The sequence below is a fragment of the Delphinapterus leucas genome, chromosome 11 (genome assembly GCF_059928025.1).
Source record: "Delphinapterus leucas isolate spDelLeu-1000000601 "Yukka" chromosome 11, BTC_Dleu_Yukka2, whole genome shotgun sequence".
Taxonomy (NCBI): domain Eukaryota; kingdom Metazoa; phylum Chordata; class Mammalia; order Artiodactyla; family Monodontidae; genus Delphinapterus; species Delphinapterus leucas.
In genome coordinates this window covers 8621009-8636253 of record NC_143139.1, presented here as the reverse complement: position 1 = coordinate 8636253, position 15245 = coordinate 8621009, and the positions used below count along the sequence as shown (strand labels likewise).

The 15245-nt window shown below is 33.5% G+C and overlaps 1 protein-coding gene across 3 annotated transcripts in view; it reads left to right on the top strand.

Moving 5' to 3' along the window:
- The window catches only part of LOC111176758 (NKG2-A/NKG2-B type II integral membrane protein-like), a 31053-nt gene that overhangs the window by 4780 nt on the left and 11028 nt on the right, over positions 1-15245 (top strand). For 2 of the 3 annotated variants that reach the window (XR_002645141.2, XM_022577571.3), the window contains exons 5-6: positions 762-862; positions 1183-1299. Coding sequence is in view for 2 of the 3 variants with exons in the window: in XM_022577571.3 (XP_022433279.1) it covers positions 762-862; positions 1183-1299 (218 nt within the window). In the remaining variant the exon portion in view is untranslated. Of the gene's footprint in view, positions 1-761; positions 863-1182; positions 1300-7185; positions 14144-15245 lie in introns of those variants that run through there. The other variant, XM_022577566.3, reaches the window with a different exon arrangement.

The following is a 15245-nucleotide window of genomic DNA, read 5'->3' as shown; positions in this document are numbered from 1 at the left end:
CTAGGTCACTTTCTTCGGTTGGGTGGCGGATATAGGATGCCCCTAATAGTTGTTCCTTAACCCCAGGGTCGCAAACCATTTCACCTTTCTCTTTCCACCTTTCAGAGTTCTCCTTGACTTGTGTCTTTCATTAGTTCCATTGTTTACAGTTGTACTTAGCAGGGCGCAGCTGAGAGAAATGAGTCTCTGACTCCTTGTCTGGTCCCTTGGATTCCAGCAACACAGAAACAGAGTGATTGGGGGTTGATCTAGTCAAAGAACGGTGTGAGCCCCAGGAAACCAAATCTTTGGCTTTCGTGTCACTAATTTTCTCAATTTCATTCCCTTAATTTCCTTCTAAAACCGAAACTCTGAGAAACATAGAGGAGAAATCCATTGATATAGTCACAGTATCCTGAGAAATGGATGTCACAGAATCTAAAGTATTATTTAAAGCCTTGCTATGTTAGTTTTGACAACATGGGTAACAATTGAATTACGTGAATCAGAATTTTCCTTATTAACCTAAGAAAAACAGTGAAACTGCTAAGCATAACTGTTTGAGTTAATTTTACATCAAAAGTACAGACCTTGGTTAATGTATTTGGCAATATTAAAACTTTCAACTTTAATATATTTTTAGTGTTAGATGAGACTCTTAACACTCTCATTTTGTTCAGAAAACTAAGGATCCTATGAAAGAACACACTACTTGCCTTTGAAAAATTAATAAAAATCTTTCATAACGACTATTTAAGTGAAAATTCTTTATTTTTGGCTAGAAATTCCTGATGTCCCTATCAGTTGTGTCATGGATTTCAGTCTTTCGTAAAGGCCGTGATCATCCCTGGAAGTGGCTAAATGGTTCAACTTACAAACTACAGTAAGTTTTTAAAAATAATACTGTATAGAGGAGGAAAAGATTAAAATAAAAATTTTAAGAATAATATTAAAACATTTGTTTTAGTTGAATTATAGAAATATGAAGGAAGATGTTGAAAGTTAATAAAATGTTGATATAATTATTAAAGAATGGGCTACTCGGTAGCCCATTTCCCTAATAACAAGCTCTTACTAAAATTATATTAAAATATCATTACCCATTTTCAAAATATCTTTTATTACAGTGACATGGAAAATGCTGTTGTTTCATGAGTTGTCCTCATATGCTATAACAGAATTGTGCATTTTTTTCCATTACAGTATAACAGACTCATCACCTGATAAACGTAACTGTGCTCTGTTATATTCAGATGGCATTAAAGCAGACAGTTGTGAGCTCCCACATACATATAATTGCAAGGATCAGCTTGAGAAAACGTGAGTTTGGATGCTGTTGAGTAACTTTAACTTTTATGAAATGGAAATAATATTATGATTGTATAAATTTTAAAGTGAATTATATTGAAATATAATATGCACACCAAAAAGTATAGATATCGTTACTTTTGTGTCTGGCTTTTTTTACTCTACATTATTTTCATGGCCTTCAACCTTTGTAAAAGATCGCATGTTGTGTGAGTCCATTTATATGAAATATCAAGAAGAGGGAAACCTATTCTAGAGGCAGAGAGTGGATTGTTGGTTACCATCATCTTACGGTTTTTTTCATCATGAGTTTCTCATATGAAAACAATTCCATAATATTCTCATTTTTCAAACAAATTTTATAATCAATTGACGTTACATTTGTATTATTTTTCCATCAGTTGGAATGATAAACGTTTTCTCTGTATAATGATTATGAAGTAAATTACCTTTATTTCTTTCACATGTTAAACCAGTCTTGCATTTTGAAGTAAAATCACAATGATCATGTGTTGTCCTTTTTTAAAAAATCAATGCATATATTATATCTAGGTCAAGCTAAAGTTTTTCTTTATCTGTGTTCCCAAAGAAATTTGATTGAGTTTTCATTTACGTTATGTACTTGACAAGTTGTTACCAAGGCTATTATTAGGAAGTATTTCCTTTTCTTTTACCTGGACCTTTGTGAAAGAGTACTGCTACGTTTTCAAGTGTTATTATTCACTACCAATGCCATCTGAGCTTCTAGAACTTTTTTGTGGGAAGGTTTATATAACGAACTCAATTTCTTTACAATATGTGTTAGGTTTACTCAGGTTTCTATTTTTTGTGATGCATTTTGGTAATTTTCAATTTAGGATTTTTCTATTTTTTATAGATACTAAAATGTTTTCATAATATTGCTTTTTTATCTGTAAAAACCACACGGTATCCCCATATTTATTATAGACATAAAAGACTTCTTTCTTCTCAAATTTTTTTTTTTTTTGGCCACACCGCATGGCTTGTGGGCTCTTAGTTCCCTGACCAAGGAATGAACCCGGGGCCTCGGCAGTGAGAGCGCAGTGTCTTAACCACTGAACCATCAGGGATTCCCTCTCCTCGCCTTTCTTTCAGCAGTCTTTTATCAATTTTATTAAATGTTTTCAATGAGAATACATTTGGCCTTGTTCCTCTCTATTGTAATTTTGTTCTTTGTCTTGATTTTGTACTATTTATTGTTTTCTTCCTTCTACTTCATTTGGTTTTAATTTCACCTAAATTTAGCTTTTCCATTTTTAGTTTCTTGTGATGCATGCTTGGATTTCTGCTTTGTTTTGTTTTATTTAGTTTGTAAGGTAAGCATTTAAGGCAATTAATACTTCAGAAGACAGACATTTGGTTTTATATTTTCCTTGTAATTCTTATAAAAATTTTGAACGTTCATTGTGGTCATTTCTATGGCCCATCTGTTACTTAGACATTTATTACTGAATTTAACACCATATAAGGATTTTCAAATTTTTGGTTATTGACTTCTGCATATAGTAAAGAGCATTCTATTTGGTTAGAGAACTTTCTGTGAAGCTAGAAATATTCCACATCTTTGTTAAAAGTGGCTGGCGTGAAAGAGGAACCAATACTAAAATATTATTTTTTTAACTAATTAAAATTAAATTTGAATACCCACATTTCAAGTGCCCACTTGCCAAACTTGGCTAGCAGCTACTGCAGTGGCACCACTTCTATATTTTTATATGAATATGCTTGGAAATATGATTTATAGTGTATTTTTCGAAAATTTCTATGTAAAAAAAATATGAATAGTCCATACTAGTATATAGTATGTGTTCTACATATATGTAGAACTAATTGATTAGTTATCTAGTTTAAATCTTTCTTTAGCCTTACTGATATCTGCTTGTTTGTAAGCAGTGAGAGAGAATTGTTTAAATCTCTGTTTGTAATAGTTCACTTTTTTCAAACTTATGTTGAACTTGTATTGTTAAGTACATAAAGATTTTTTAAAAAACATTGCTAATAGTTTAGATACTCTATCTATCATTATGAAACATGCTTCATCATTTCCAATACGGCTCTTGCCTTCTATTATAACAGTATACTAACTATAGCAATTTTCTACTGGCTTGTGTTGCATGGTATATTTTTCATCTTTTTACTTTCCTCTTTCTTTAGGCTTTTGTTAAAGGAGTTTCTCATTAAGATAGTGAACAGTTATTTTAAATATAAATATTCTTAGAATTTAAATTGGAAGTTACTCTATATTTAACATAATTTTAAAATTATTATAAGATATATTTACATATATTATTTATATATAAGTATGTATAGTATGTATATATAATTAATTAAGTATAATATAGTTATCCTTAATCAGAGATGAATGCTACCATTTCTTTGAACTCCACTTCTTTTGTTGTTTTCTTTTTATCTTCACAATAGCTATTTTAACTCTCCTCTGTTGTCAGTTTAATGTTTTAAATATTATGTTATTAGTGCCCCACATTTTACAGCATAAATTCTTAACTCATTAAAGTCTAACAAATTAGTACCTTTACCCTTTCTCGAAAAGTGAAAAGACATAACTACCTTCTACCTTTATTTACTGCTTATGCCATATTTGCTCCCTTGAATTCGAATACAAATATATATTTTAAAATTTGAAACTTTATTGTTAATATTTTGTTGACTCGATATCCATTAAATATATCCACATAATTCTTACAACTCTTCTTTCCCTTCTGCATATCCAGGTTTTCACCTAGAATAAGTGTTTCTTTTTTTATATATACATCTTTATTGGAGTATAATTGCTTCACAATGCTGTGTTAGTTTTGTTGTACAACAAAACAAATCAGCCATATGCATACATATATCTCCATATCCCCTCCCTCTAGAGCCTCCCTCCCACCCTCCCTATCCCACCCCTCTAGGTGGTTGCAAAACACGGAGCTGATGTTCCTGTGTTATGCAGCTATTTCCCACTAGGTATTTTACATTTGGTAGTGTATATATGTCAATACTTCTCTCACTTTGCCCCAGCTTCCCCTCCCAACCCTGTGTCCTCAAGTCCATTCTCTATGTCTGTGTCTTTATTCCTGGCCTGCTGCTAGGTTCATCGGTACCATTTTTTTTTTAATTCCATACATATGTGTTAGCATATGGTATTTGTTTTTCTCTTTCTGACAGTTCATTCTGTATGACAGACTCTAGGTCCATCCACCACATACAAATAACTCAATTTCGTTTCTTTTTAGGGCTGAGTAATATTCCATTGTATATGTATGCAACATCTTCTTTATCCATTCATCTGTCAATGGACACGTAGGTTGCTTCCATGTCCTGGCTATTGTAAATAGTGCTGCAATGAACATTGTATGAACAATGTATATTTGCATTGTTATATCTTCTTGATGAATAACTCTTTTATCATTATATGCAATGACTTTCTTTAGCTCTTGTTACCATTTTTGTTTAAATTCTATTTTGTTTTTTATAAGTATCACTACCCCTTCTTTATTTTGGTTTCCAATTCTGTGGAATATCGTTTTTCATCCCTTCACTTTTAGCCTAAGTGAATCCTCAAAGCTGAAGTGAGCCCCTATACGTATATATGTAGTTGGGTCTCAGTTTTCTTATCCATCCAGTCACTCTATGTCTTTTGGTTGGAGAATTCAATCCATTTACATTTAAGGTAATTATTAACAGGCAGGCACTTAAGCCATTTTATTGTTTTCTGGATGTTTTGTAGTTTCCTTGTTCTTTTCTCTTTCTCTTGCTGCATTTGTTTGTGAATTGATAATTTCCCATAGTGGTATGTGTTGATTCTCTTCTCTTTATTTTTTGTAAATCTATCATAGGTTTTCACTTTGTGGTTGCCAACAGGCTTAAATAGTACATGCTATAGATATAACAATCTATTTTATGCTGATAACAACTTCAGTTGCAAACCAAACCTTACCTTTTTACTCAGTCTTTTTATGTTTTTCATATCACAGTTTACCTTTTTTATATTGTGTGTTTAAAAACAAATTATTTTTGCTATAGTTATTTCTAATATTCTTTTCCTTTAACCTTTATACTATTTCAGTATTAGAGTATTCTGGATTTGACCTTGACCAATGTCCTGTATATTTTCTATGTTCTCATGTTACTAATTAGCATCCTTTCATTTCAGGTTAAAGAACCCCTTTCAGCATTTCTCATAAGACAGATCTAGTGATGATGAATTCCCTCAGCTTTTGTTTGCTTTTTTGAGAAGATCTTTATCTTTCAATTCTGAAGGACAAATTTGTCAGGTTGAATATTCTTGCTTGGCAGTTTTTTTCCCCGGCACTATCCCACTCTCTCTTGGTTTGTAAGGTTTTGCTTAGAAATCTCATAGCCCTCTAGGAGTTCCCCTGTAAGTTACTATCTTCTTTTTCTCTGGCTGGATTTAAGACTATCTCTTTGTCCTTGATTTTTTTTTACAGTTTTATTATAATGTGTCTTGGAGAGAATCTCTTTAAGTTGATTTTGATTGGTGACTCAGGAGCTTCATAAATGTGGATATCAAAATCTCTCAGCAGACTTGGGAAGTTCTCAACCATTATTTTTTCAAAATAACTTTCCACCCCCTTGTCCCTCTCTCCTCCTGGAACTCCAGTAGTCTGCAAGTTGGTTCTTTTGATGATATGCCATATATCATATAGGCTTTATTCACTTTTTTAGTTGGTCTTTCTTTGTTCTCCTCTGACTGGATAATGTCAAAGGTCTTGTCTTCTAGTTTACAGATTCTTTCTTCTGCTTGATCCATTTGGTGTTGATGCTTCCATTATATTTTCGTTTCATCTGTTGTATTCTTCAATTCTGTTTAGTTCTTTTTACGATTTGTATCACTTTGCTAACCTTATAATTTTTCATATATTGTTTTCCTTACAGTGTTGAATTATTTTTCTTTTTTTCTTGTGGCTCGTTGAGCTTCCCTGAAACAGCTATTTTGAATTCTTTATTGGTTAATTCATAGATTTCTATGTCTTTGGGGTTGGTTGCTGGAAAATTACTGTGATCCTTTGGTGGTGACATTTTTCATGCTTCTTGAAGTTTTGTATTGCTGTCTTTGTATTTGAAGTAGTAGCCACCTTCTCCCATTTACTCGCTGACCTCAGGAGAGAATTACCTTCCATCAAAACTGCTAGTGATTCTGAGGCTTTCTAGGACCTTTTATGGATGCACCTGCTCCACACTTTGTGCTCCCTCTTGTGGCAAAAGTTTTAAGTTTGTATACCTTATCTTAATTTTGCAGTGAACCAGGCTGGGTGCTGAAAGCCTTTCTTTTGTTTTCACAAAATGATGTTAAAGTTCATGTTTGTGGTCTCTTGTTGGCCTTCAGATTCAGACTAGGTTTCTGCACATGCTCACTAGCCATCTGCCAAAGCTCACTGTCTATGCTACAGTAGGGAGTGCCCACAGGGAGGCAACTACAGGGTGTGGGTGTTTTGAGGTGAGGTGAGCTTATTACTGAGGGCGCCTGTGGGCCAGTTGGGAGGATCCAAGTGGCTCATAGGCAGGTTTCCTGATGGAGTCAGTGACACAGTTAGTAGGATCTGCATCCTTTTAATGCCCTTTTAGAGTCCTATTTGCTGCTATCTTAGACTCTTCTCAGCCCCCCAGTTATACATATGATTCAGCACCTGGGTGAGGCATGAGACAAATCAGCCTCTTTGGCAGCATCCCATATAGCTGAGAAGGCTGGGTGCTCACTCACACTCTTACTTTTCCTAGTGGAAAAAATCATGGGCCAAGAAGGTCTCCCTTGGCCCTAAAACTGTGTTTCCATGGAGGAAGGGTAATGTAGGTAAAGTCAGGTTGCTCCTCTTATCTTCTCTAATGCATCCAATCTCATATTCTTTGCTCCAGTGGTGTGGTGGAACTTCTTCTCTGGAAGCCTGGACCTCCACAAGGTTTCTTTTGTCTGTGAGTGATTGTCTAAGACATTGTTTTCCAGAGGTTCCCTGAAAGAGGGAGGAACTGGAGCTGGTTCACAGGCAACTGCAGGGTCCACAGATGGGACTGAGTTCTGTATCACTCAATTTCAAATCATATAAAGTGGAAAACACCAAGAATAGTCAAGACAATGTGGGTGAAGAGCACGAAGAATATATTTTGTCATTAGTCTGAGGAACCGAACCAAATTCTGGAAAAAAAAAAAGTCTATGAATATATTGAACAATAAATATGTGGTTGCAGAGGTAATATTACAGATCCTAAGAAAAGAATAGATTATTCAATAAAGGTGATGGAAAAAATCATTTCCCTGTGGAAAAGTATTGAATATCAGAGATCTAATTATGAAAGAAGTCCTCACAAGTTTAACAGAAAATATAGTTGCAAGCTTCAAAACCTTTGGTGAAGCATACACTTCTCAATCAAATTTCCAAAAATCCAAATCATAAATGCAAATGATGCTATAAAGTAATAATTAAATAAGTAAATTTATTATTATCTGGACAGTAAAATATATTATTAAGATTGGAAAGATACACCCAGACTAGCACAAATTATACAATCAGTGAGTGGTTTGCTGGATCGGGCTCATAGCTAATCAAAAGAGATTATTGTTAAAATTTCAGGAATTTTGAAAACCAGCTATTAAACACAATCATTACTAAAATTCAATTATATAAATATAAATATTGTAAATCATACTAACAATAAAAGTAATAAATACTCAAAACTCATTTTTAGTCATTTTGCTAAATTTACTATACTTATGAAGTTATTTGCATCTATCATATCTGGTTGTTGAAATACTGTACAATGTTGTACTACTATAAATCTCTTCCCTTCTCAATCCTGCATTCAGTGGTATCAGGTTAGTAGCTTTAAATTTGATTATGGTCAGAGTACTTACACAAATAAAATTGGCAAACTCTACCAATGAGATCTTCCCCACCACCATAGAGTGGGTTATTAAACATTTACTAATTTACGCTGGGTGCACTTAACAATAGATTTCTATCTAGAATATACAAAGAACTTATGTAAGTCCATAAAAAGGCAACCAATTCAACATAAAATATGTGAAAAGACAATTCACAGAGAATTAGACCTGAATATTCCTTAACGATACTATTATAAAAGTTAAATATAAGTAATTATCATGGAAAGGCAAACCAAGACATCCTAACAAAATTTTGTAATCACGATATTAGAAATATGAAAAGATTGTAGATTCCAAATCATGGATATGGTGTAAAAAAATGGAAGTTTTCATGTACTTCTGCTTGGGGTGAAAGTAATAACAAGTTTTGAAAAGCAATTTGTCAGTATTTGTGAAGTTTTGAATATACTTATACTAGTACCCCAAAACTGATAAGTACATAGTCTAGAAGAAACACTCCTGTAAATATGGTTAAGGAAAGATATTGAAGAACATTCAAGGCAGAAGTTTGAGTGATAATAAAAAGGAAAAAAAGGAAGAATCTGAATATCCTTAGAAAAGAAAATAGGTGAAAATATTGTCCTATATTCATAGAATAGACTATATTTTATGAAGAAAGTGAATAAAATAGCACAATATTGAGTATATCAATATTAAGGGATGTCAAAAATATAAATTTGAGCCAATATAAATAATTCTAAAAATACACATTATACATTGTTTTTGTCCTTTTTAAAAATACATGCAAGACATAGCCGTATGTATTAGATATAAATAAATAGGTAATAGGGATCCTCTAAAGGGAAAAGAGGGAATTAAATTATGAATGAGCAGATAAAAATTTTACATCTATTCATAATTTATTTCCTAAGCTTGATAGTGGGTACATTAGTGTTTGTCATATTATTCTTTAAGCAAAAATTATTATCAATAAGGCAATTTAGAAATGTTTCAGAATATTTGTATAAACTTAGAGCAACAGAAGACTTTGTAGGCAACCCAGTACACCCCCTAATCAATAAATAAAAGACTAGAAATATTTATCTACGTAACATAACAATTATGTCAAATAAATAAAGGAAAATATATAAAACTCGTAACTAATGTTTGATGAGCACTTATTATGTACCATACATTATTTTATGTGCTAAAGATACATCAGTGAAGAAGACAAACTTCCTGTCCTTTCATAGTTTATATTCTGGTGAGGAAGAAATATAAAAAGCAAAATAAACAGGTTAGAATAAATGATACAAGTAAAAATAAGTTACATTAAGAAATAAAACATATTAATAGTGTGTTCAGGAAAAGAAACTCTAGAAGATAATATTTGACAGAATTTAAACGAAATAGTGAACTTATCTGGGCAAATAAAATTCTTATCTGTCTGAGCAGAAAGACCAAAGAAATAAATGGTGTTGGTGAGGAACAATAAAAAGAACAATGAGTCTAAAGAGAGAGAAAGAAGATGAAGAATAGGTCAAGAGAGAAGAAAAGTTGATATGGACTTAGTGCTTGACCACTTCTGAGTATTAAAAAAAAGAAATGAGGTACACATTTTTGCAAGTACTTTTTAGATGGTTTTCATTCTTTTGACTGCATCACTCCACTGAGACTGAAAATGTGAGTCATTGCTCTTAAAGATACAAGCATATATGTCTTTAATAATCTAAAACAACATCTAATTACAAGGAAATATTTGGCTTTCTGGTTTGTAATCACATCGGGAACCACCACTCAAACCCTGTTTTAGTGTAATAATGATTATTCATATTAACCTTGAGAACACATCACTTTTGAAAATTTCTTTTTTAACTTGTCTTCTTGACATTTCTTATTAAGAGAAAATTCTGTAAACCACAGAGTATTTTTTAAACAAACTGTCTAACATTAAAGATATTTAGAAAGTAAAATTTCGTGTTTTGAATCATACAACTAAGGCCCATGAGGTCCATTTGTATTTTAAAATAGAAATGGGTTAAAAATCCCAACTGGCTTTACACCTTATTATGTCTATATATTAGGTCATCATCCCCTTCCTTAAACTGCTTACTCTAGTATCCTCTATATTAATGGTACCATCATTATTTCCTTCAGTAAAAAATAAAAACGTATGCATCTTTCTTATCCTATCCCTCTCCCCACTCTTTTTTTTTTTTTTTTTTTTTTCGGGACGCGGGCCTCTCACTGCCATGGCCTCTCCAGTTGTGGAGCACAGGCTCCGGACGCACAGGCTCAGCGGCCATGGCCCACGGGCCCAGCCGCTCCGCAGCATGTGGGATCTTCCCGGACCTGGGCACGAACCCGTGTCCCCTGCATCGGCAGGCGGACTCTCAACCACTGCGCCACCAGGGGAGACCCCTCTCCCCACTCTTGTCTTCACCTACTGTCAGATCTAATGTCATCAACTATGTCAGTAACCTCCCAATTATTGTCGTCTTCACAATTCCTAACATCACAGTTTTGGATAAAAACACTATTTACTTCTACTGTCCCTAACTATTTTTCTTATTTGTTCTTTATCCCCATCTGTATCAAATCTATTGTCCTCTGAAGAGGTCAAATTGTCTACCCACAGTATGGAAATCTGACCTTGTCAATCCTTTCTTAAAACTCCTCAAAGGGCTTTTACTGACTATATGGTACTATTCAAGGTTAGATTATGAATCTTTCTTCTCACTCACACACACCCTCTTCTTGTCCTTCCAGACTGTTCCAGGTTCCATCCATCTCCAGATATTCATAACCCCACCTAATAAACCAACAGTACTGGAGTGTGTATAGCTCTCTTTATTCATTTTACTGTCTCTTTCTTCTGAGTCTTTGTCATTTCCATCTTCAATTCTTGGTATGTGTTAACCCCGTTCAACTTGATATCTAACATATTTTTTTAAAAAACACTCCCTCTAAATCACCTAATCCAGGACATCTTCCCTAACACCATTTCCTCATAGTTGATACTGGTAATCCATTGCAAAATTGTTATGTATAATCCTATCTTGTCTACTACCCAGTAATTGTGTCTACCATTGCAAATTACATATTAATTTAAAACCACATGCTTATGTTTATACCTTTAATAGATTGTGGACAATTCGATGATAGGGATTGTGCTATATACTTTATTAAACTATGTATATCCATTGCCAAACAATATGCTTGACACACAGAAATCCTTAACAGATACTAGCTCAAACAATAAACAGGAAACAGCCTTCATGAAAATACAGCAGTTTCCTATGTTTATTTATATATTCTGTTGTGCTTTGATGTTGTTAATTCTGTGTAAAATAATGGAGAAAAAAATTAATGCAGTATAAAAAGGCTCCAGGAGATGGGCTAACACCACAGAAGGAACATTGTAAGCTTTTAGTAGTTATTTTCAAACTCTCCAAGAGGATAATGTGAGAACTGTAGAGCTTAAACTGAATGCGTTTTTATTCTTGTGTACACAAATGAATCTACTGGGAACAAATGAAGAAGCAATAAATAAATTAGAATTTGACCAACTGCTATTAGGTGCATTAAAAAAAAAAAGGTGACTTGGGAGACCTTGGTTCTACCTAGATCTTCAACTAATGAGCCTTTTTCTTTGGGAAAAGTGCTTTCTTATTCCTAACTCTATGTCTTTGGGCACCTGGGATAAGTACTGTCCAAATTTCATGATATTTACAAAATTCTACTATTCTTTGATATTTAAAGTACTGAAGTAAACACAAAATCCACTTGGATGCAAGATGCAGAAGTTGTAAATAGCATCTTTCTTTTTTTCCATGAATGTGGAGATTACTGCTGTGGCAGGAAATGTAAGGTCAAATGGCAAATAAACAAGCAATCAAACAAAGAAAAATAACTAGGATGCTAATAGAAATTTGAAGTCCTCTAATTTGTAAGTCATGCATGTGATTTACTTGAGAGCAATTTTGAAAAGAGTTACTATTTACAGGCTGTTTATTCTCAGATTCTAAGTTAATACCACAGGAGGAGAAAAATTTTCAGTTTCTTAAATCATATAGATGGATATTAAACAAAAAATGAAGTTTTCTAGCATGGACTAAGTGAATATAATGAAAATATTTCTGTGAAAGAAATGACATCTCAGTAGAATTGTTTATTTTTAGAATTACAGAAGGTTTCAGCCGAGATGGGGCCAAGAAATTATTTATCCATTACAAGCTCAGGAAACTGTGTCAAGCAGTATCAGTTAGTTGCCAAGATGGTGATCTATTCTCTTTCCCTCCCTGCTGAAGTTCAAGATTTATGAATTATCTGCCTTGTGTTCATCCTACTACAATGTACTAGTTGGCATTATATGTTCCTTGCACAGTACGTAATACCCACTAAGTGTTCTGAATAAATATTTAGGTTCTGAATAAATATTTTTTCAAGTGTGTTTGCAGATTTTTCACTTTTTTATCACTCAGCATTTCACTTCTGCTTCAATATGCCCATGCATATCCAGACTCAGCTCTGTTTCTCCCTGTCCCATTTATTCACTTCATTGCTCATGTGAATTTTAGAATCTTTTTGTCATGTCTCTTATTAATCCAAACACATTTACAGAAAAGTCAAGACTACAAAAGTTTCCCTTGGTCATGGCCATACGTCATATGCTTGTGTTTCTAGGCAACTGTCCAGTAAACATCCCTGACCACATCTACTTTTAGAGTCGCAGCTTGAAGTCAGTATCCTGCCCAGAGGACTGTTTCTCACCACAAAATTGCATTGTGCCTCACTACCTTCTTCCCTTATGGTACACAGGAAGAGCTTAGTACAGGCTCAGTCATGTTAACCAGACTGTTATTTACTGGCCAAGAAGGCCTGTGGATTAGGCCGTGGTGGCTTTTCTCACTTAACAAATTTAGTTTCTGCATAGTTTGTGGAAGTGGTGGCAGTTAGATGACTTGAACCCAGGCTGTTTGCAAAGCATTGTAAATTTCTAGATCCAGTAGTTTTAAAAGGTCAGATAAATATGTCCTTATGCAACCTATACATGTACTTTTGTACTCAAATTACTCTTTCTGCATAAATTCATTTTGTTGGTTTTATTCCATTTATTAGAAGGTATGTTTTCTGAAAGCAATGTCATGTCTTTCTGCAATTTCACATGTCACTGAAACATCACTACTATTCAGCACATCCTCAATAAATGTTCCATGATGACAGATGCAAGGTGAATATATGCTTAGCATTGAGAAAGATTTTGGAATTTCTTTGTACATATTGTCTCTTTATACAAGTAAGTTTTTTAACTTCTCCCCTGCCTTTTAAGTTTTTTAACTCACCATCCTAATGCAGAATATACCTCTTTAAGAATCCTTAAAGAAGGATGTTAACTAGATGTTGTGGTGATCATTTTTCAATATATACAAATATCGAATCATTATGTCATATATTTAAAACTAATATAATGTTATATGCCAATCACACCTCAATTAATTAATTAAAAACACTTTGCCCCCCCCCCCCCGCACTTCAAAGAAAAAGAATCCTTTCCTCACTCCATCAATTTATGTAGCAGGGCTTTACATATGACACCATAGCTCTCTGTGCTCAGCTTTATCTATTTCCAGAAACTGTACTTGTAGGTATGTTTTGTGACTTTCCCACAGGACTCTAAGTTCTTATTTGAGCTAAATGAAATAGTAGAATATTCAGATGTTCTGTTTCTTCCCTATTGCTATCTCTTTTTCTCGGTCTTTTATTTAAGAGACACATAATATCAGTTAAATATAAAGCCACTAGGGCTTCCCTGGTGGCGCAGTGGTTGAGAGTCCGCCTGCCGATGTAGGGGACACGAGTTCGTCCCCCAGTCCGGGAAGATCCCACATGCCACGGAGCGGCTGGGCCCGTGAGCCATGGCCGCTGAGCCTGCGCGTCTGGAGCCTGTGCTTCGCAACGGGAGAGGCCACAACAGTGAGAGGCCCGCATACCGCAAAAAAAAAAAAAAAAAAAAAAGCCACTAACATAAAAAATACCTCTTCAACTAAGTGTGATTTAGATTTCCCCATAAAAAGCCCACATTCATTTCCTTTTATAAACCAAATATTTTTTTTAAATGTGGTTGTAAATGTCAGCCTACATTTCATATATAGAGATCTAATTTTACTCTAAAATAGTCAATGGAAAATGTGGATTAGCTGAAAAGAATATTGGTCAAAGACTGTCAGAAGATAACATTATTGTTTTTTCCTTCAACTTGTTTCATATTCACTTATCTTGTTTATTCTTGAACTTGTTTCACACTTTCTTGTCCATTTTTCTATCACCTACACTAAAATGTAAACTCCATGATGGCAAGAAGTTTTGCCTAGATTGTTTAACATTTTCAAGGCTTAGAAAAGCATCTAGCAAATAGTTGTCACTAAAAAACCTATGTTGAATAAAATTGTTTATTGTCCAAGTTGAAACATATCAACAAATTTGCTTTCCTTATTTCCTTAGTATATTTTTAAGAATTTTGACTTTGATATCTTACTTTTCCTTAGAATTTTATGATGTTTTGTTATCTTACTTTATACTTTATCTCAATGTTTTGAGTAAATAAAAATAAATAAAATATATACTGAATCAATCTTATAAATTGATATCAACTCTCATATATTTACTTATTTTTTTAATGCACACGAGGGTTGTGATTTAAGTTCCTAATTCTTCTGCATATGATGTATATACAGTAGAGATTCAAGTGTGTGTTTTTATATTGGCATAAAAAATTTCACAGCAGTAATTATTTAATAGTATCTCATTTCCTACTTTATCTGCAATGCTACCTCATCTGTTTTTTCATCTATTCACATGGCTTTTCACTGTCTGTATCTTTTCTCTTTCAATTTATCGGATTTGTCTATGTTCTCATGTCACTTTGTTGTAATGAACATAGCTTTAGCAAAGGTCTTAAAAATTAGTAGGACAAGTACCTCACCATTTTTCCTTCTTCAATAGTGATACGTCTACTCTTGGATTTTGCATTAATGAACATAGGATAACCTGGGATATTAATTGGAATTGAATTGAATCTCTAAAATATTTTAGG